Source organism: Leguminivora glycinivorella, chromosome 25 (genome assembly GCF_023078275.1).
Source record: "Leguminivora glycinivorella isolate SPB_JAAS2020 chromosome 25, LegGlyc_1.1, whole genome shotgun sequence".
Taxonomy (NCBI): Eukaryota; Metazoa; Arthropoda; class Insecta; order Lepidoptera; family Tortricidae; genus Leguminivora; species Leguminivora glycinivorella.
Window position 1 is genome coordinate 7,280,864 of NC_062995.1, and position 23,796 is coordinate 7,304,659.

The window sequence follows — 23,796 nt, forward strand, 5'->3', positions numbered from 1 at the left end:
TTTAACTAATTAACTGTTTAATTGAGCTATTAATGTGCAGTTTCTTAGAAAAGGTAAGGTACAGGGTGCAATTTCGACTGGGCCACTTTCAACTCTTAATCGATTTTTTAAAGACTTGCCTGTTTAAAAATACACACCGTAGCATATGGACGTTTGCGGTGTCACAGGCAGATTAGGAATAGACTAGTGTCCTACTAGTCAAATCAGCTTCTTTTTAAGAACTGTCAAAACGATTTGCTAATATGGGATCGCAATGAAATACTGAGTAGTGACGTCACGGTCAATTCATTTACTTTATATATTTCTGCTTGACTTATTAAATAGAAATTATGGTTAAACATAACTACTGTCCATATTTTTCTTCTAATTATGTGGTGCTTTATTTTGTGCACTGCATAAAATATTTTATTTTAAGTGTAGGAAACTAGCCTGTATAGATATGCCCTATCCTTACATTGAATATGAGAATTAAAAAATCATTATTTTATCGACCCGTTTATTTTTGAACCAAAATAATTACACTATATTATCACAAAACTAGGCGAACTAATCAAATTAGCAAGGCGTTGACACGTTGAGGCCCTTTATGGATAGAAATAAATGGCGCACTACGTCAGAAGGGCATTTTCAGAATTTGGGACCCGCCCAATTAGTGAAAGTTGTTAACAAAAATTAACGTACTGTCAGTTTCGTGACAATTAAGCATGAAATTTCTATAAAAATATTTTTGTTTTTGTGTTAATTACATAAAAGTTTAAGCGATAGTCTACATTCAGAATGTGAAAAAAGGTAAATTTTTAGACAGATTTTATGCTTAATTGTCGTCAAAAAACTGACAGCGAGTAAATTTTTGTTAACAACATTTGCTAATTGGGGGGACCCAAATTCTGTAAATGCCCAGAAAACGGTCGTAATTTATAACCGCCCGCTTGTGTGGCGAGAACCCGCCCAGCGGGTTCTCCGGTATCTGAGCAGTTTACAAGTGCCCTGCACCAGGCGGGTTCTTGGTTGGGACTTCCGTATCGTACTCTTGGCTACAGGCCCAGGGGATCGGTTTTTGAATCTCGAACGCATGAATTAGGCTTGTGTCGTTCACGAACTATGAACTGTTAGGAATAAAATCCCATCAATGACCGAAATGAACTGAATCTTTCCGTGGTCTGAGAATCGGTCTTTGCTCATTTAGTTCAGTATAGGATCGGCGAGCGCGAGCGGTTTGGATCGAGAACGAATGTGTGACTGCGCCGACCGAGAGCGAGAGCTACTTAGCAGAGCAACAAAAAAAGTCAAGTTTTCATATTAAACTTCGGTTACTTACAACCTTTCGGCCCGGAATGTTACTATCTGTGGACTATTTGTATAATTTTGACACTATTCGGTCCCATTCGTTCTGATCTTTCCGACCGCAGTGGTCGCTGGTCTGGCTGAACTAAATGAGCAAAAGACCTAAAAGAGCGAACTAGTTCATGGGAGCGATTGAACGAGATCGGAGCGCTCCGATCAACGAACGAAACGGCACAAGCCTAGCATGAATTCGCCGTTCGAAAGTTTGTGGAGAACGACGTAATTCTACGACTTTCGAACGGCATGCGTTCGACATTCAAAAATCAGTCCCAAGTACTGATGCTTGACAATAGACGTCGAAGCGATTGGCATCTCGGCTACTCGGCCTTTCGTGTCAACGTAGAATCTACCTACGCATGGCAAAAACTTTTAAAAAGTACATTACATGTTTAATTAGCCATAGCCTAAGCAATTTTCTATAATCTAGAGCTCTTGATATGAAGGCAATATATGCGGCATTTGGGTTTAAAAATAATGGAAACCACTGCCAAAGGAAAAGTGAGGCTTCATACAAAGTCCTCATTTTATTCTTTCGATGTTGACATGATGGAAAGTACTAGTAGATATATAAATATTCTATGGCAAAAAAGAGTAGGTAGAAATTAAAAAGTGGCAACATTGTAGTGTCGTCTCGTTCTCTCACATACATTGATATGAAATGGATGACAATGTTGCCACTTTTTAATTTGTACTCTTTTTGCCAGACTGTAGTCCAATATAAATTAACCATAGCTATTATCTTTCGACTTAGGGTGCGCGCCCACGGACGACAAAGTTGCTCGACGACTTACGTATTAGTATGAAAAGTTACGTCGCTTCGTGAGCGCACTTTCATACTAGCCCATGGTCGCGACAAAAAAGTCGCTTTGAAAAGTCGCCCGTGGGCGCACCCCCTTAATTCATTTTATGATCTTCAAAAATGTATGGACTCAAGAGCTTACAATATGCGTCATAATATCTTACAAAATGTGTAAGTTTTTCATATTTTTGCAACTCTTAAAACTTAAAAAATATAAATAAAATATCTATGATAAATTATCCTATCACACACAACTAAATATAACATGAAAAATGGATGCTTTATTTTTATATAATTTTTCCATTGGGTAGTTAAAAAAGGGGAAAATCAAAGAAAAATATCTTGTCGAAGAAATAAGTTTTACAAAGATTTGTCTTATTGGTCAGACCTCGGTGAAATGAGCTGAATATTGATTGTCTTATATGTATAGGTATCGGTCTACGACAGTTAGAGTTAAACAATTTATCTTTATAAGAAACGCCTAAAACAACAAGACTATTAAATTCGAAATCTTTCATTTAAAAAGTTATTCATTTCATTTCAATAACTGTAAATAATGAAATAATTACCTAGTATTTCTTAAACTGTATGATACACATACAGGGTGGCATAAAACTTGACAATATAATTATTTCGTAAGATTTCAAAAAGCAATTGCAGCTGTACGAAATAATATATAATGCTCGACTTTAAGGGGCACTGCCGTGCCCCCAGATATTTCCAAACATTTAGTAAGATATTTTTTAGTAAATTATTTTTACTTTATTTTTTAATTTTGTTAATTACAATCACATCTAATATGTCAACGTACCTGTACATGTACGACAATTATAGTACAAATATGTACAAAAGACGGTAGTCACTGAAAACTACCAAAGATTAAGGAATTATATGTATAAATCTCACACAAAAACATGTTTGGGGACCGAAACTGACCCCAGGAATGTGGGATAGGGAGACATATATGAATTTTACAATTAATCCTTAAATACAACCTGGCAGAAAAGAGTAAAAATGGAACAATTTTTTTATCATAGCAACACTTTTCTCATGTACAGAAGTGTTAAAATAGTTGCCACATGAAAAGCAGTTTACATAGACAGTGGCGCCCTTATTGTTTTCTACTATTTTTTGCCAGACTATACCTACATAGACTATTACATATCAGAATAATCTGAGACATGCTGTATTACTTTTACAACAGTAGAAATTTAGCAAATCATTATTTAAGCATATTAATACAGTGTGTAAAAAATTTAGAAAAAAATATTTTTTTGGCGGGCATTGTCACGAGAACAATCACCAAAAAAAAATTTCGTAAAGTAGGTAAATTTTATGTTTTTCCTACTCAGAATCAGGAGCCTTTGTGGTCTAGGACAAAAAGCAAGACAAAAAAAATGGTCCCAAAATTTTCTATTATTTCACATACTTTCCACTTTGTAACCGCTGTACAAAGTGTTTGAAATATGGTAACAAAGTGGAAAAATTATTGGGATGATTTTTTTTACCTAGTAGGATCAAAAGAGCTTGTGATTCCGAGTAGGAAAACATTAAATTTACCTATTTTGGAAAAAAAGGTTTTGAATCTTTTTTCGCGAAAATACCCAGGCATAATACAATATTGATATTAGATACTGTAAAGTTTACAATATATGGTATTGAGGCATTAAAGCTAATGTAGGAAATTCTTAATGATCATTAATCTTCAAGACTTTTACCTTCTGAGTATCACTGTATGGTAACATAGCCACAGAGGCAGTTCGTTTAAAACTGTGTGTAAACTCAAGTACGGCTATCTTTTTAGGCATCGCCACTATCACTGTATGTCCAGCTTCGCCTTCCATTACATCAATCTGTATGATCGGACACATTGACAACACTGGGCAATCGTATCTCTCCATAAAATTATACTGTTTCACTGGCTCCGAGTTAAACAGATCAAATTCTCCATCGGCAGTATACGGTGCATAGTAAATACGTAGTACTCCCCAGTTCGATCCGACAAATGCTACATCACCATATATACGGACTACTACTATGTCGCGCAACGGACCTTCCGGTATAGTGTGGTTCAGGACATACATCCATTGAATATAGACGCGCCAATCCATACGTTCCAAAAAGTTGTATTCCTTCAACTGATGCAGAAGGTTAGTGTCTGAATCAATACTGCAGGAGAAATGAAGGTCATGGTCGTTGACTACAGTATAAATATTACGCTGGAACGTTAAAACATGAAGCATGTCCGTAAAACCAAGACACATGACTCCGTCCGATGAGTTGGTTATAAACTGCTCCCGGAGACCACCATCCTCTAACGGGCATACGTATATCTGGTCTTCTAATGTGACGTAGTATACTTTATTTTTAGCCAAAATAAAAGACTTCACATTATCGAATGTAACATTAGTTTCATATTTAGGATTCTGAATTGCTTTTCGGATAATAAACAAGTGCAGATGGTAACTGAGAATGATAATATAGTCATCATTTTCCGTATATCTCAGATAGTCGCCAGTGATGCTTGAACGTTTCGATTTCTCCAAAGTTTCGATGTCATAGTACACTATAGCTCCTTTTTTGTGAACCCCAATAACTCCGTCTCTAAGTATTTTGAAGTTCTGTATCTCCTCACTGATACCGGAAGCAGCTGCGAACTCGTCTCGTTGCTCTCTAGCCTGCGAGAGCTTCGACCAGAGAGATAACGACCGGTAAATATGGAACCATAAGACACCAGGTCGCGCCTTGACTCTTGCGACCTTGTAGATGTTCCTAAAGTCTCGCCTACAGTGCATGCGCCACAGATGGTCGCTTCTGGACATCCCGTCGACTATCATCTTCCACCTTGAGCACACTCGACGGCATGCCGTAAGGTCTTGAGCAGTTATCAACGAAAAAATAAACAGTAACACTTCCGTAGGCAAGTTGCCAATGTATGATTCGATGTCGTATGTCATTTTGATGATTTATGAATTGGCGGGGTTGAAAACTGGTTTAGGATCGTTTATGCATACATTTTTGTAGGTTTCCGTGAGATTTTTATTTATTTTTTCATTGTTTGTCAACACTGTAACAGATGTACTAGATCAAGAAAATATTGATCAGAGGACACAACTGTCACTAGTGTTGATACCAGACACCATTTGAATCGACAATCGATGAGTCGAAAATATTTATGATTCTGTATAATAATATTAATTTGCTGTAGTAATAATGTGAAAAAATCTACATATACATACATGATACACACACTATATTTTTGCAATTTTTTATTCAATTGAATGTTAATTGAGTCGACCAACCCATAGACAAAAAAGGTCTATACAATGAATTTGTAAAAAAAGTGCATATGAATCGAATCGAGATATGAGAATAGGACCCTTGAAACTGTCACTTAAATGTCAAATCAAAACAAACTCTTAACGGCTATTATTTTGTGTTCTTGATCGGCCGAATATAAATATTTTCACTCGAAAACTAAGTTTTATAAACTTTATTCACCATGTCGGTCTTTAGAAACTTAAGAGATGCTTGCATCAATTTCCAAGAGGATTTGGAAAATGATTCTACTCAGTTATTTTGTGCTAGAATTGGACAGTCTTACGACGAGGAAATTTCAAACAAAATGCAAGATTTATCACTATTTTCTGCCAAATTAAAGTATCTGCAGGCAAAATCTATATCTAGTAAGTACTGTTTCAAGATTTTACATATTTATCTGTGTGAATTCGACTGCTACTTATAAAACAAACAACTTTGTCAAGCCATCTTGCATGTCAATAAGCAAATCGCATTTTATTCATTACAGTGGGCCCAGATCGTCCACACCCACACTCCGAGGAAGCCACAATGGCCCAATACGAAGAGACGGCTACATGGAAAGGGCTGGAACAGAAAACTGTGAACAGTGTGAGCCAGTTTCGCGATGTGAGGAGGTTGATAACTACACCAGATAGCAGGCTAGAACCGGAGCAGATGGAGAGGAAAGAGTAAGATTTGTGATTTTTTTTTTAAATATAATGAAGGTGAAGGGTAAGTGTGTTTGGCCTTCACATTTATTTTGACCTATTTAAGTCATTGTCACAGGTCACAGGTGGTTTTACGAATTCATGTATTGCTACTCAATAATAATAATGTACCACCTGATGTATACCATGTTTATCGCAATAAAGTAATTCATTCATTCATTCATTCACTCATTCATTCATACTTTGCTTCTCACAATTAGTGGTAAACATATGAACTCTCAATAAAACCACACCTCGGACACTGGCGATCAAATATATGAAACAGGCGCGTTCCTAACACACATTCTAAGCTCGTGTAGGTGAACGCGTACCATGCTTGTATGAGCGAGATATGACAGACCTACTGTTCTTGTTTTTGACAGGCGGCAACTGTGAGATAACCGAGAGGGGGTGGGCGGCACTTTCGGTGGAGAGTGGGAGTGGCCATACTGTACGATAGCACTCTTTATTATACTGTGATAAAACACTGATCATAATTTAAGCAGGCCAAATGTGAATGCCAGACACACTTCTCTTTACGACAGTTATGACACATTTATCCCACTTACCCACTTACCCGTATTGACCTTTATACTACTTGTAAAGCAGACACAGGTTGCAGTAACTGATAATGCCTGTATCCAGTCATCAACAGAATTTTCAATGTGATGTATCATTTGCACTGTGCTTGTCCAACTCATTCTTAAATTTGTTGAGAATTTGGAATATCTTTTGTATTTTTTTTTTGGAAACTAATTTTATCCATACTAATATTATAAATGGGAAAGTGTGTGTCTGTTTGTTTGTCCGCCTTTCACGGCGAAACGGAGCGACGAATTGTCGTGTTTTTTTAAGTGGAGATACGAGGGTCGGTTGATAAGATAAGTATCCGAAACGGCACAGAAATAAGACAATATATCTAAATGTGATATTTTATTTTTCAACGTAGGTCCCTTCTAAGTCTACGCACTTAGTCCAACGTCTCTCCAAGGCCATTATCCCATTTTTAAAAAATGACTCTTCAAGTCCCTCAAAATACCTATTAACAGCATCTATGACTTCAGTATTCGAAGAAAATTTTTGTCCGCCTAGCCACTTTTTGAAGTTCGGGAACAGATGGAAGTCGCAAGGGGCCAAGTCTGGTGAATACGGGGGATGGGGTAACAATTCGATGTGCAACTCCTCGATTTTAGCCATTGCAACTTTGGCTGTGTGAACAGGGGCGTTATCCTGATGGAGCAAAATTTTTTTCTTTTTTAAGTGAGGCCTTTTTTCTTGAATTGCGTTGTGGAGGCTTTGTAGCAGATCGGCATAATATTGGGCGTTTATTGTTTTTCCCTTTTGAAGATAATCCACAAAAACTACTCCTTTGCAATCCCAAAATACGGTAGCCATTACTTTACCGGCGGACAAAACCGTTATCGCTTTCTTATGGGCAGGTTCACCCCGATTGGTCCACTGCCTAGACTGCTCTTTTGTTTCTTGCGTGTAGTGGTGGATCCACGTCTCATCGACCGTTATGTATCGACGTAAAAACTCCTTAGGATTATGCCTGTACTTCTCCAAACACTTGTCCGAAACATCCTTGCGGGTTTGTTTTTGCTCGTCTGTCAAGAGACGCGGCACCCAACGTGCACAAAGCTTGTTCATTTCCAAATGTTGATGCAAAATGTTAAAAACACGTTCCTTTGAAATGTTTACCATCTCTGCTATTTCCACCAATTTCACACGACGATCATCTAGTACAATTTTTTTTACCTTGTTGATAATTTCCGATGTCGTTACCTCTATAGGCCGTCCGCTGCGGGGAGCATCTGTACAGCTCTGCCGACCACGTCTGAAGTCGGTAACCCAAGTGTGAACTGTGCTTAAATATGGCGAAGAAGAGCCCAAAACGCGGTCCAGTTTGGTTTTTATTTGTGTTGCAGTTTTACCTTTCAAAACATAATACTTAATTACCGCACGCACTTCGGATTTTTCCATTTTCATGAAAATCAATACAGCTTTTCTTTAGGTCTCTCGAATATATAATTATTCAATTTATAAGAACCTAATATTGCCTTGTTATTTACGTAAAAGCCTAAAGATTAGAATGACATTACAACTTTTTTAATTATATTTTTTTTAATTACTCACTTCGGTGACTTATCAGCCAGCCCTCGTAATTGAAGGGATGGAGAGTGACATAGGCTACTTTTTGTCTCTTTCTAACGCGAGCGAAGCCGCGGGCAAAAGCTAGTATTGACTATAAATATAAGAACTACTAGCATTCGCTCGCGTCAGAAACAGACAAAAAGTAGCCTATGTCACTCTCCATCCCTTTAACTATCTCCATTTAAAAAATCACGTCAATTCGTCGCTCCGTTTTGCCGTAAAAGACGGACAAACAAACACTTTCCCATTTATAATATTAGTATGGATTGATGGACAAGAACATATCATAGAGTTTAAAACAAGAATCAATGATTTAAAATAGCTTATTTGTATTGGTTACAGAGAAATCATCGTCAAGCTAAAAGAGTACAGAGATAAAGAGGAAAAGCTCTGGGAAACCGAGGAATTGTTGACAAAGGCTGAGGAAGAGCATATTGTGCTCCGGAGACAATGGGACCAGGAGTTAGGGGAGCTGCGGGATATGAGCGAGCAGGCGGGCGCCGAGGAGGAGGTTTGGGACGGACCGCTGAAAAAGTAAGTTTTTTTATATTACACTAGCTTGGACTGAGCTGGAACGAGGCCAAGGCGGTGGCTTAAGATAGAAAGGCGTGGAAGGATCTTGTGGAGGCCCTATGCACCTATGGGGTGCCTTAGGACATACAACAACAACAACGAGCTTTTGCCCCGCTTCACTCGCATTCTTCTTCTTCTTTGTCGTATCCTCATGGCTGAGGGACGTGAAGAATGTGGACACTTCACCAGTTGTCTCCACGCCACTCGATCCCGGGCCCGGTGCATCACAGACGCGGTCACAGACGTTATTCTGTCTGCCCAACCTGTGCCCATGCCTCCACTTCACTTCATTTTCCCATTTATAATATTAGTATGGATTACAGATAGGCAGTACGCATCATCATTATCATCGCGTTATCCGGGCATTTGCCATAGCTCATGAGAGCCTGGGATCCGCTTTGACAACTAATCCCAAGATTTGGCGTAGACACTTGTTTTTACGAAAGCGACTGCCATCTGAACTTCCAACCCGAAGAGTAACTAGGTCTTATTGGGATTAGTCGGTTTCCTCACAATGTTTCCTTCACTGAAAAGCGACTGCAGCGACGCGAAACACCGCAGAAATGTAGTCTGGCTCTGTCGCGCCAATACGCAAGAGCGATAGAGATAGATAGCTACGAAAGAGATATTATCGTGAGCGTTTGTGCATTCGGCTACGCAGACAGTACTGTTTTAAGGAACCGGGATTTCCCGGGATTTTCGGGACTGGTCTAATTATTTCGTCAAATGAGGAGTGTCTTTTCAAAAGGGCTTATTTCCACTTTGAACTTTTTTTGGGAAATCGAGAAAAACATAATTCCACGGTATTGATTTTGAAATTAATATTTAATTTGCAAAATTGTAATATTGTAAGTTGACGTTAATGCTATGATTACATCAAACGTAACATGTGTACCTAAATCAATATTTAATTACCATATGTTTTTGAGAATTAAGCACTTTTGATGCGAACTTTTGGGAATTAAGCCCTTTTGTTGTGGCCTTGTAGCGTAAATGTTATTATTTTAAAATAGTTTTATTTTATTTTTAGATTTTTTATTAAGTTAGTTGATATCAATGTTGTTGTACTACATACATTGGTTTATCCACATAAATAATCATTACACATTCTTAAAAGTTTGTTCTAAACTTTGATGTTACTCTTTTTTTTTAAAGATCAAGGCGAGACTTTTTGAGCTATAATCTCAAAACAACACGTAATTTTCTATACTAAGAAAACTTAAACAAAGGATACTATAGACTAGACAGCCAAATAATAATACCACTACCGAACGAGATGGTCACATACAAATTATAATAAGAGTGACAGAGAGCAAAATGTTATTTTTTGTCTTTGTCATAGTTTCACTTTTCCGCCGTTGCCACAAACGAGTTTGTGGCAAACAATAAGGACGTGACTTGTCAAGCTTATTATCCGCCCAAATTACGTAGGTTGTGTATGGTAAACTGTCAGCCATTTTTAAAGTGATTCTTAAATTCGCTCCATTATTCTATATCTGTCCCTTACGGGTGTACCCTTGTGTCAAGTCTATAGTATCCTTCGTCTGAGTAAGAAAAACTGCATTCATAGTTTAAAAAAAAGATAAAATGGAAATAAGCCCTTTTGAAAAGACACTCCTCAAATATAACCACAAAATTAAAATTTTGAAAAAACCCCCGACCGCGACATAGTGGACCTATATTCATGAAACATGGCTAAGAACACTCCCGACTAACTCAACTTTCAGACAAAAAAAACTAAATCAAAATCGGTTCATCCGTTCGAGAGCTACGATGCCACAGACAGACACACACGCAGACAGACAGACATACACACAGACAGACACGTCAAACTTATTAACACCCCGTCGTTTTTGCGTCGGGGTTTAAAAACGACATCATTCATTTTTCATCACACTCACAGCTGACCAAAGGCCGCCATCTTGCCTAGCAAAACGGACGTTTTGCGCGCGAGGCATACGCATTGCCTCACGAGGCGTACGGTTAGTGTGGACCCGGCACAGATGTCATATAAACCATAGATCAAGCAAACGTATCTACTTAGCGTGTCAAATGAACTCAGTGAAATCCACTGAGTTGTCCGTCTTTACTCGCAGCTTGCAGCTTTCGGGCGTCAATTTTTGTAAGTTGAAGTCAACCAAAACATAAAAAAATGCCTCGTTACGTGATATTAAATTGCAACAACACAAAAATTATGAACAATCAACAGCCTGAGACATATTTAAAATTACAGGCAAGAATCAACTTCAGTACAAAATTTGACACGCTCGGCCCCTATACAAATATATGAATTTGTTTCTTCTATCTAAATTAAGTTCTGTGGGACCCGGCTACTGCTGTGTGCAACCAGAACTGGGCATATTTTTATTTTGTTGTTGATTTCACTTTTTTTATTTCTGAAAAAATTTGCTCTTTTTCTACTCAGAATCATGAGTTCTTTCTTTTCTACTAGGAGACAAAAAATGTCCCAAAATTTCCATACATTTTTTATTCCTCTGAGTTACGATCAAACAAGTTGTATGAGAAATTGTAACTCGGTGGAAAAAAATTGTGAGACATTTTTTTCATGCTCAAAAGCTAATGATTCTGAGCCACAACTAACCTAACCACAAAATTAAAATTTTGAAAAAACCCCCGACCGCGACATAGTGAACCGATTTTCATGAAACATGGCTAAGAACACACCCGACTAACTCAGCTTTCAAACAAAAAAAAAAGAAATCTAAATCAGTTCATCCATTCTACGATGCCACAGACAGACACACACAGACAGACAGACACGTCAAACTACAGGGGTATAACACCCCATCGTTTTTGCGTCGGGGGTTAAAAATGCGCCCAAATAATAAACTTCATTCACAATTAACTTATGAAATAAAACTATGGAAACGGATTAAATCGCGTATAATGAATTTAAAATACATCCCGACGTTTCGAACTCTTTACAGCGTTCGTGGTCAACGGGTGACTCTGAACGCTGTAAAGAGTTCGAAACGTCGGGATGTATTTTAAATTCATTATACGCGATTTAATCCGTTTCCATAGTTTTATTTCATGAGTAACTATCGCGGTAACCGAAGACAATATCACAATTAACTTATTGTTTCAGCAAACTGCAAGCGTTAATACAAAAGATGGAGATGATGCGATGGCTAATATCTCGGCTTGTGACTGCTCGGTCGAATTACGACTGGCTCAGGGATCCTGACCGCCGCTTGCGAGCGCTCAAAATGGCGCGCGAGACAAACTCCATGGAGGCCTATACTGGAATGTAGCTTTAATATTATATCACTAAACATAAGCTTTCCTAACTTCTAGAAAATAAAGAAACATCTTTAACAAAATTTGCTTTTATTGTTATGAGTTATGACATACATTCAATACTCTATGATTATGACGACCGTTGTCAACAATTTGCTACTGAATTAATACCTAACTTTCAATCTGTTAATTACAGTTTTTTTTTAATTACATTCAGGCGGCGTGGCGCGGACGTCCGTTCCGCACCTCAAGACATGCGTCTTTTGTGTGGGGATGATCCCTAACGGGAATGGCTGACGTAATAAAAAGCTAAAAGCAATCAAAAACATTTTTATTAATATTACGCTTAGCCTATACGTGTTACAAAACTCCCCTAGCATGTCGGTCCCTATTCAGGGTATGGTTTCATAGTCATTTATAGATTATAGACACTTTGCACAATAGGGAAATTGCCTGTACAAATAGGTAAGTACTTAAATAATAGTTATTTGTTTTACAAGGGGGCAAAGTTAAACCGCACGTGACAATATTGATATTGATACCTACCCGAGCAAGAGAAATATTGAACCGCGAGCGTACAAAAAGTGGAATATTGAGCGTTGTGAGGGTTTCAAGCCATGAAGGTTAAACAAACATTGCCACAGAGTGAAACACAAAATTTTTCACCACACCAACAAAATACCGACTATAAAACATCAAACTAAATCAAATCCATCAATTTATTAAATATTTATGATTCAAAATCATCATTTATAGGTAAAAATCTACCTGCCCATTCAGACATCAAGTTCAAATTTGAATGAAATTACTTTGCACTCTTGTGGATAAAATTTAATATTGCTATTCGTTTTCGAATATCAAAGAATGCCTTTAGTTGCTGTGGTGAAAAAAATATTCAATAAATTTTAAACTGGACTTCAACTAAAAAACTATGTCTTTCCAATAAAGAAGTCCCCAGTGGATCAGCACTGGGGGCCGATTTTTGAGTCTCACGCGTTCGAATTCAGAAAATTGTCACTGAAAATAATAAGCAAGTTTCAACCGGTATTTTAGTGACTAAATCCCGTATGTGAGATTCAAAAATCGCCCCCCTGCACGGGAAGCATGGTCGCGCGATAGACGATAAAATATCAGGCCGTCCCTATCGCACTTACAAAAAGTGCGATAGGGACGGCCTGCCATTTTATCGTCTATCGCGCGACCATGCTTCCCGTGCTGGTGTTATGTTTAAATATATTCGATAGACTTCCTAACAATAGACATCTTTTTTCTTCGGCCTTCTCCGTTTTCCACTAAAACTAAACCTTCGAAATCTCCGATCATAGACTTGATACACAAAACCTCGTCTTTAGAAAGACCCGAGGGTAGATCGAATTTTGCATATTCGTTCTTAGCTGTCAGATCTTGACACATCGTACGGACGCCATCTTCGAAATCCTTTTCAACGTCATAGACAATATTTTCTTTTTTCGCCGGCGTCGACTGGAAGGCATTCTGCCACAGTTCTTTTTCTTTTACAACTGACTTTTTTAAATAATCATCTAATTCGGACAGCGTTTTACCTATATCTTTATTTCTAGGTTCTAAAGCTAAAGCTTTTTTGTAGTATTTTAACGCTTCTTCGTTATTTCCTAGTAATTGATACGCTTTTCCGTAATAAAACAGTGCTTTACAATGCTTATCTACATCCGAGACGTAATCTAAGTTTTCTAACATCGAAATGGCGTAATTCGGTTTGTTAAGTTTGCAGTAACACATAGCTAAGTTGACGTAAGTGTTGATTCTAAACTTTTTAATATTTTCCGCTTGCTCTTCATTTTCTGGGTTGGCAGAATTGAGTATCAGCATGGCATGTTGGTAGTTGTTCCTGGCTGGTTTGTATTTTTTTTTCGAGAATAGTTTTTTGGCGTCTAAATGTAGACTTTCGACTGTCTTCATGATGTTTTCGTACTTTTTCTGCTCTTCTTTTGGAAGGCTGTTGAACCTGAAACAAATGAATAGTCATTAGAATAGAGATGGGCCGAATATTCAGTAAATATTCGGTATTCGGCAAGTTTTTCAATGTTCGTATTCGGCCGAATAATTCGGTTGCATTGCCGAATATTTACCGAATAATCAAAGTAAATAACTAATGAAGATGATACGTATTATTCCATTGAATAATAAGCTCATATTTTAGTAGTTTTCTAAGGAATTACTAAAAAGAGATAATTGTGAAAAAGAGATAATGACCCTCATGACATGTATCTTAAAAAATCACGTCAATTTGTCGCTGCGTTTTGCCGTGAAAGACGGACAAACAAACAGACACGCACACTTTTCCATTTATAATATTAGTATGGAATATGGATGTCACACAAACTGTGCATAGTTCACGCGATACACTCATTAAAAGTGATTCTCATAGTGTTGGCGTGTGGTACTCACTGTTCAGGAGTAGCGCGGTCGCGGACGGCGTACAGGGTGATCGCGAAGAGGGCGCGCTCGGCGCGGATGCGCGGGGGCACGCCCCGCGCGCCCCACGCCAGCGCGGGCGCCAGCAGCACGAGCAGCCGCGCCGTGGGGCCCCGCACCAGTGTCAGGGCTATCTCGAGCCCGGGGATCAGTCTGCCCTCGCCCAAGCGGTGTTTCTAAAGAATAAGAAAGAACGGTATGTATGGAATCTTCGCAGTATTTCCTGTTTGACAGCCTGTCATAATTTTGCTCTTGTACTAGTATGCTACATGATTATTATGGTACCTACCACGCACACGATACATTTGGCAGAACATTACTTTAGTCGAATTGGATTTAGCATAATTTTATGTAATAATGACAACTACTTTTTCTGCAAAATTACCATTCAATCAAAAGTGTTTCTGCGAAACATTTTATGCGAAGTGCGTTTCTGACCAAAATTATTCTGCCAGATGAGGGTAACCCGTGAAATTAGGTTAAAAAAAGCAATAAGCTAATAATTTCCTAGTCAAATAGTTTCTTTTTAAGAACTGTCGAAACTATTTGCTGATATGGAATTAATATGAAATCAAGTATAGTGACACGAGCGGTCGAAATTAAAAATCGACTTCCTGACCGTATCCGCGGGCATAACTTTATAGCATCGGTCCGTTTCTATCGCACTTACAAATAGTGCAAAAGGGACTGCCTGACGTCATATCGTCTATCAGACACCCGTGCTTGCCTGCCAGGACTCTTAAAATTCCGTAGGACTGTATTCCTTACCTGGGGTTTCCCAAAATTCATGGTGAGTGTGGAATCGAAGGGTATCTTCTCCTTCTCCCAGTATGCTGCATAGTGGATAGTCACTTCTGCATCATAGGGTACTAGCGGGTTCTTTGGGTCACCTGTATAAGAACATAGCTATATTACCTAAAGTTCCCCAAACCTATTGACGCGGAATCGCCCCTAGTCTAGCGCCATCTAGCGTCAATCACGCGTAAATTATCAGTACTGCTATTTGTCAATAGATGTTGCGACGAACGAAAAGTCTAACGGCCCAGCCACGACATTGGTCTAAGCGCGGCAGCGGCGAGCGGCAGCCATACGTGCGAATGAAAAGTCCCATCGCTGTGTCTCGCTTCAATGTATGGCCGCCGCTCGCCGCTGTCGCGCTTAGACCAATGTCGTGGCTGAGCCGTAATGCTTAACAATTTTTAGCTAATATTACAATAGTATTAATCTGTATTCTGTTTTCAATTTCTTCTGCTTGTAATATAAGTTGTAATAAACTGTTTTAATATTACATTTTTGGCAGACTCGACATTGTTAGCAACTAGTGTCGAGTAGTGGTACCGATAATTTACGCATTTGATGTCTGATTGACGCTAGATGTCACTACAAATCATTTACTTATTACAACTCTTCCCTTATTCCTCTATGCTTTTGATGTAACAAACCACAGTATAATAAGAGTACTATAGTACAGTACCACTCCGGCTCCCCGCTAAAAGTGCCCCCCACCCGCTCTCGGTTACCTCAGTTACCGGCTGTCAAGAACGCGGCCAGTTGACCTGTCATATACTTATACAAGCATAGTACGCGTTCACCTACACGAGCTTAGGCAGCGTTCCCACTTATGCGTCGCGTGTCTCGGGGCGCGCAACGGGCGTCCGCGCCACGCCGCTTCAGTGTAATTCAAAAAACGCCTCCTCAGTACATTTTGTATAGGAAAGACGTAAGACGCGCCCCAGGTGGCGTGGCGGCGGCGGGGCGCGCGCCGCGCCGCTTGGCGGCGCGCCTTACGTCCTTCCTATACAAAATGTACTGAGGAGACGCTTTTTGAATTACACTGAAGCGGCGTGGCGCGGACGCCCGTTGCGCGCCCCGAGACACGCGACGCATAAGTGGGAACGCTGCCTTAGACTGTGTGTGTAGAAACGCGCCTCTTTCATATATTCGATCGGCCCTGTATCTGTATCTTATATGTATGTTCTTGTAAATAAATCATTCATTCATTCATTCAAATAAAATCTGATTGTTTACTTTCCTCTAACACGAGCATATTGTATTCCCCGGTAGGTATGCAATCAGTCATCTTGGCCGCTAGCTCGTCGAAGGAGTGGTACTCTGGGCTCGAGAGCATGCCATACTCTGTGGTCTGTTCCAATAGCCGGGTCCACACAGCGCGAAGCAAATGTCTAATGTAGACGTGCCTCGTCTAAGGCAAGTTGCTAACTGTCTTGATATCACAGCTACATGGGACAGCTTGGTCAGGGTTCGAAATTATCAAGATAATTATCACGTGTATGGGTACTTGTTACATTTTTTCATAAAAAAAAAGAAATTATATTTTTTGGTATTTAAACCAACTAAGATCCTACGTTGTTTGTTATTATCAATCGATAATTATCCACCTTTTATTATCACGATAATTATCATTGATAATTATCCTTTCGAACCCTGCCTATGGTTATAGTACTAGTATAGTGCAGTAGCCTGTGTGGTGACGGGTTAAGAATTTCACCACCCCCTTTCTTCCCGTGGGTGTCGTAGAAGGCGACTATGGGATATGGGTTAAATTGTGGCGTAGGCGAGAGGCTGGCAACCTGCCACTGCAATGTCACAGTTTCGTTTTCTTTCAACCCCTTATTTGCCAAGAGTGGCACTGAAGCTTTAGTAGTTTCATGTGTTCTGCCTACCCCTTTATGGGATACAGGCGTGATTGTATGTATGTATAGTTCAGTGTTCCATTCCGTTTTTCTATTTTGATATAACAAATCCTATAAATTAAAACCGTAAATCAATAGTGCTATATTAAAATGTGATAGTATTTTACCTTCCTCTAACACAAGCATCTTGCATTCCCCGGTAGGTATGCAGTCCGTCATCTTGGCCGCTAGCTCATCGAAGGAGTGGTACTCTGGGCTCGAGAGCATGCCATACTCTGTGGTCTGTTCCAAAGTTTTCAGAATGTCACTGCAATAGTTACTTGGAATTAAAATAGTTATAGTGTCTTTGGGTGTCTACATAAATCAATCATTTTCAATCATTTATTCGTGATTCGTCTACAAAATAATGGCTGTCTACAAAATCTTGCTAACATCTTACTGTGCAATAAAAACTCCAATGGTTTGCGATAAATGTGGTCTTTTCTACTTCAGAATAAACGAAATAACCATACTCAAAGTTAGTATGTAAATAATTACACAAATTTTAATAATCTTACACCAATAACAAAACAATACCTTTAAACAAGCAACTCTTTTATATTTATTATTTATTTATACCGACGATCTCGTTAACCGCTCTGTAGGTACCGGCCACATCAGAGCGTCGCGTGTCTAGGGGCGCGCAACGGACGTCCGCGCCACGCTACCTGAGTGTAATTCAAAAAACGTCTCCTCAGTACATTTTGTATAGGAAGGACGTAAGGCGCGCCGCCAAGCGGCGCGGTGCGCGCCACGCCGCCGCCACGTGTGATACTATACAGCACGACCACGGATGATTTTATTAATTCTGATGCGGTACAAATTCACGAAAAAAAATGTACTTTTTTGTACTGACGTTTAAAAAAATGTACCCTTATGATTTTGGAGTTTCGACATAGGGCCCGTGGTCGTGCTAGGTAGGTACTCCCTGGCACGACCACACTATATTTAATGAGATTTTAAATTTCTGTTGCAGTACAAATTCACGAAAAAAAATGTACTTTTTTGTACTTACCTTTTAAAAAAAAATACCCTCATGGTTTCAGAGTTTTGACATGGGGTGTGGTCGTGCTAGATAGGTGGTACTTCCTGGCACGACCACACTATATTTAATGATTTTTTTAATTTCTGTAGTGGTACAAATTCACGAAAAAAAATGTACTTTTCTGTACTTACCTTTTTATAAAAAGTACCCTCATGGTTTCGGAGTTTCGACATGGGTTGTGATCGTGCTCGATAGGTACTCCCTGGCACGACCGCACTAAGTTTTTGAAGTAATTTACATAGTACAATTTCAAAACACTTGTTTAGTATTCATTTGACCATCAAATTAAACATAAATATAGTGTGGTCGTGCCAGGAAGTACCACCTATCTAGCACGACCACACCCCATGTCAAAACTCTGAAACCATGAGGGGTATTTTTTTTTTAAAGGTAAGTACAAAAAAGTACATTTTTTTTCGTGAATTTGTACTGCAACAGAAATTTAAAATCTCATTAAATATAGTGTGGTCGTGCCAGGGAGTACCTACCTAGCACGACCCTGGGCCCTATGTCGAAACTCCAAAGTCATAAGGGTACATTTTTTTTAAACGTCAGTACAAAAAAGTACATTTTTTTTCGTGAATTTGTACCGCATCAGAATTAATAAAATCATCCGTGGTCGTGCTGTATAGTATCACACGCCGCCACGCCACCTGGGGCGCGTCTTACGTCCTTCCTATACAAAATGTACTGAGGAGACGTTTTTTTAATTACACTCAGGTAGCGTGGCGCGGACGTCCGTTGCGCGCCCCGAGACACGCGACGCTCTGATGTGGCCGGTCACTAACGATTTAGCTGAAATTTGTTATGTGGGGGTTTTCGGTGGTGAAAAATCGATCTAATAGCTTAGCGTTGGGACCCAGAAAGAGCGAATTTTCGAGTTTTCGTGTTCTCTCACATTAGTAATTAGCAAAATATATAGCATAGGCGACATGTAGCTCTGTCATAAACACGTCGGTTTAAAAATCGCAGGATTCGCAGGTGTCGGGGGTTCGAATCCCGGCCAGAAATAGTTTTTGTTTTTTTTTTTTATATACGAGTTTTTTTTAACTAAAGACACCATATAATAAAATTCAACACCGAGCAAAGCTCGTTCGCCCTGGTACTGTAAAATAAATCGTAAAATACCTGTCTTCATCATCATCATCTACGCCAAACAAGTCATCATTAAGAAGAGGATCAGCCTTCATAGCTTTATGTGCATTCTTGTAATCCAGGTCAATGCAGAACTCCGAGTTAGACGTCAATAGTTCTCTGTAACCAATCCATACACTAATATTAAAGGAAAAGTGTGTGTCTGTTTGTTTATCTATCTTTCACGGCAAAACGGAGCGACGAATTGACGTGATTTTTTTTAATGGAGATAGTTGAAGGGATGGAGAGTGACATAGCCTACTTTCTAAGCCACTTTCCTAAAATGTGGGGTGGAAGTTTCTATGGAGCATTTTGCAATTTTCGAATTTAACATGAGCGAAGCCACAAGCAAAAGCTAGTAATATTTAGATCAGCGGTTCTCAAACTTATTTTCCCATGGAACCCTTTTAGAAATCAAAATATCTGATAGAACCCTTAAATTAAATAAATAAAAAAATAGTTTATTGCAATCTTTATTTTAATATGTAATCATAATAGTGTAAACTAATCAACGAAGTAAGATAAACATGGAAGCCGCTTTTAAGAACATTACCGTTCAAATTCTTGGCACCGTTTAGCACACATACACAATTACGCCTACATTTACACAAGACAATACGTTTACAGGCCTTGTAATCAAAACTGGTAAACAAAACAATAGTCATCTCTTTTATACTAATGCACACAGATAAGTGTAGCTGAAATGCATATAATGTCACTAACTACCAATCAGCGATTTTATTCGGCTAATAACCTTCTTGCTGTACGTACTGGCAGCTAAGAATTCGCGGTTCATATTTGACTAAAATTTTTTTTTTTTTTTGAAGTTTCATCTGCCATCGGCTTTCTTAGCCATAATCAGATTGTATGGTACTATTAATAACATTTTCCCGGTGGTGGTCCATTAACCACCATTCCTTTTTTGTGGAGAGAGGGGGGCGTTATTCTCTCTGGTCTAGTTCCAAGATCTTCCACCTTTTGAGTCTTGTGTTGTTACTGTTTTCATTTAGTAGGTCTCTAGCAAGTTCATTTTCATGGATTGTGAGTCTTTCCTTGTATTTCCTTGAGAAGCTATTTACTTCCTCTTTAATGGTTGGTATATGAAGGTAATCATGTATTTCTTTATTTCGGGCAAACCAGGGTGCACAAGATATTGTTCTGAGAATAATATTCTGGAATCTTTGGAGGATCTCGAGGTTAGAGTTGCTGGCTGATCCCCAGAGCTGAATACCGTACGTCCATATAGGTTTTATGATACATTTGTAAACCAGAAGTTTGTTGCTAAGTGTCAGAGGAGACTGTCTTCCAATTAGCCATAGTAACCGTTTATATTGTATGTTAGCTTCATTCTTCTTTGCTTTGATGTGGTTGGCCCATGTAAGTCTCCTATCCAGGTGTAGGCCTAGGTATTTAACACAGCATTCGCTGGGTAGAGTCTCTCCTCGTAGAGTTACGGGCGGGCAGTCTCCTTTTCGTAGGGTGAATGTTATTTGGAGTGACTTGGTTGTACTTGCCTTGATTCTCCATTTGTCGAGCCACTGGTCGATTTTGTGCAGCTGTATTTGCAGTTTTTGTGACGCTACAGCGGGATCTTTATCAGCGGCAAGGCACGCTGTATCGTCAGCATATGTTGCTGTGACAACGTCTTCAGTACATGGAAGATCTGCGGTATATATTGAGTACAACACAGGTCCAAGGACAGAACCTTGAGGAACAGAAGCGTTGATGTCATAGAGTTCAGAGTATTTTTGTCATTAAATTTAACCTGGAACTTTCTCTCCTGTATGTAAGATCTTAAAATCATATAGAATGAGTTAGGAAGTAAGTTTTTCAGTTTAAATAGGAGCCCCTTGTGCCAGACGCGGTCAAATGCTTGCTGTATGTCAAGAAAAGCAGCAGCGCAATATTCTTTACGCTCTAAGGATTGTCTTATCTTTGCTACTACACGGTGTACTACGGTGACTAAAATTTGACACGAAAAAGGATGAGTTTATCTCATACATTATAGAACCAAGCAGAAATAATTTTAATTTTATGCATATTAAAAAATAACTACATAATTAATTTGTTGTTATGAAGTAACAACCTACATATGAAAATAATAATTATGTCGTACACGTATGCCGCTATAATAAGTATTTTTATGGCTAGTAAATTCAATTTATATCTGTATAATCAATGTACAGTCACGTTCAGGTTGTTGTCAGTTGCAATCTATTGTTAACAGGTGTTAAACGTAGGCTTTCATTTTATAAATTTTACCTTTTCAGGGCTGGTCAGGTTTTTCAATCGCCAGATAAATAATATCTGTCAGATAAATGTCAGCTGTCACTGTAATTTATACGTGTGATGAAAAGGATAGTGATAACTTTATCTGGTAGATATATTTATCTGGCGACTAAAAAACCGGCCCTTAAATATGTAATTACTTAGATGTCGCCACTGAAAGAAAATAACATAGAACACTACTTTCAAACAAAATGCTAGCCGAAAAGTGGTTCCAAGATCATAATACGCCGTACTGACACCGGACGTCACATCTATTTCTATTCTACAACTTTCTAAATTAACACGTTTAGGGACACTTAGTGACGTCATCTGTCATAGACCAAAGGAAACAAATGACTACGCGTATGCTATACCATACGTGTCCACGAATGTGTTCAGATTGGCCATTTAAACCACTATGCCGGTGACACAAGGTCTGTGATCAAAATAATCGAACTACTATGCCACTGACACGTACGTGTGTTTAAACAAGTTTACTGGCCTATGTCGGCCGCACAATAGGCACGCAAACATGGTCGCGCGATATTAATAAAATTATACAAAAATGAAAGTTTTTAAATATCAATGGCTATTAAAAATATTGCATAACATCATCCCCATACAAAAGTAGCTCGTACAAATTAAATCAAAATAATTATGATCCTCGCCAAATTACACATGAAACTTAATCCCATATTTTTCTCCGTATTTGTTGGAACGACTAGCACATGATATTACAAAACAGTACGGCATATTCTTTTTGTAAACATATATTCTAAATATGCCGTACTACGACTGTTCCGACTGGCCGCCATTAGCGCACTGACAAGCTCCGTGGCACAATTTTTAGGCCCCGCCTACTGTGGCACAATATTCGTGGGGTCATTTTTGAGAGCTCTTTAGACATCTAGGTATATTAACAATCGCTGAAACTAATCATTAGATTCTAATACATACATACATACATACATACAATCACGCCTGTATCCCATGAAGGGGTAGGCAGAGCACATGAAACTACTAAAGCTTCAGGGCCACTCTTGGCAAATAAGGGGTTAAAAGAAAACGAAACTGTGGCATTGCAGTGACAGGTTGCCAGCCTCTCGCCTACGCCACAATTTAACCCATATCCCATAGTCGCCTTCTACGACACCCACGGGAAGAAAGGGGGTGGTGAAATTCTTAACCCGTCACCACACAGGCAAGATTAGATTCTAATGTGAGTAAAAAATGAAACTGTTTTTTTATTTTTTAACAATTGGTGAATATTTGGTTTTATGGCAGAGAGTTGAAGAGAGGTAACCAAAATTCACACGGAGCCCCCAGAGAGGCTTTGCGGAGCCCTAGGGATCCACGCAGCACACTCTGAGTATGTCTGATTTAGATAAATCCAAGATGAAAAAAATACATGGCAATACATGGCTCAGATCAAAAGGCACATAGTCCTTTATCTTCAGAATTAATTACTATAATTAAAATAAGTTTTCAATATGAACAAAGGTTTCCATATTTCCTTCACTGTGGGTTTTTAAACGTGGGGTAGCTTGGGGGATAGTTAGTACCATTAAAACATGTAGCCTTATTAATATATTGCCGAGAAATATATCAATACAAAAGATAATACATAGTAGTATACAAAGTAGATGGTGCAAAACAACGTACTTAAACGCCCGAGGTAGCTACAAATAACTAAGGCATGTATCATATAACAAGCTTGAGAGTTTTTAGGCTAGTTTACTGGAAAAAGATTACAGTTTTCCTAGTTTAGGTTAATAAAAATACTTACTTAAGGTTTATTCCTTTAGAGAGCTGTACAGGCTCTTCCAAAGCGTCTGCCTCATTGCTAACGTCAGCCATTGTGAAAGGATATCTATATTATTTAATAATTTGTCAATACAGTACTATTGATGATTAAATTTGAATTAAAATAATAATACAAAATTACAATGATCGCATTTTTCGCATCTTCTAAACTTTATCGACCACAGAATTATAATTAAACCAGAATGAGTAGTTAGGCCAAAAAGTGTGTCCACATGAGAGGTTAAAGTTGGGGCTGGTGTC

General features: G+C 38.7%; 2 protein-coding genes across 3 annotated transcripts; one reads left to right on the forward strand and one right to left on the reverse strand.

The window, feature by feature from the left end:
• Positions 1–5,489: 5,489 nt before the first annotated feature.
• LOC125239293 lies at positions 5,490–12,215 on the forward strand. The gene is made up of 4 exons (XM_048146835.1): positions 5,490–5,829; positions 5,952–6,132; positions 8,647–8,838; positions 11,987–12,215. The coding sequence occupies exons 1-4, from the start codon at positions 5,646–5,648 to the stop codon at positions 12,150–12,152; spliced, it is 723 nt and encodes a 240-aa protein (XP_048002792.1). The 5' UTR covers positions 5,490–5,645; the 3' UTR covers positions 12,153–12,215.
• A 572-nt stretch (positions 12,216–12,787) lies between these two features.
• LOC125239216 (inactive peptidyl-prolyl cis-trans isomerase shutdown-like) lies at positions 12,788–23,678 on the reverse strand. 2 transcript variants are annotated; one of them, XM_048146738.1, is made up of 7 exons: positions 23,519–23,678; positions 19,459–19,584; positions 17,414–17,553; positions 15,361–15,482; positions 14,566–14,768; positions 13,358–14,122; positions 12,788–13,110 (listed from the first exon to the last, which is right to left on the reverse strand). In XM_048146738.1, exons 1-6 carry the CDS (start codon positions 23,587–23,589, stop codon positions 13,366–13,368), a joined length of 1,419 nt encoding a protein of 472 aa, XP_048002695.1. In that variant the 5' UTR covers positions 23,590–23,678; the 3' UTR covers positions 12,788–13,110; positions 13,358–13,365. The 2 variants fall into 2 exon arrangements, with proteins under 2 accessions (XP_048002695.1, XP_048002694.1); XM_048146737.1 differs by having other exon boundaries at positions 12,788–13,106; positions 13,354–14,122.
• Positions 23,679–23,796: the final 118 nt, after the last annotated feature.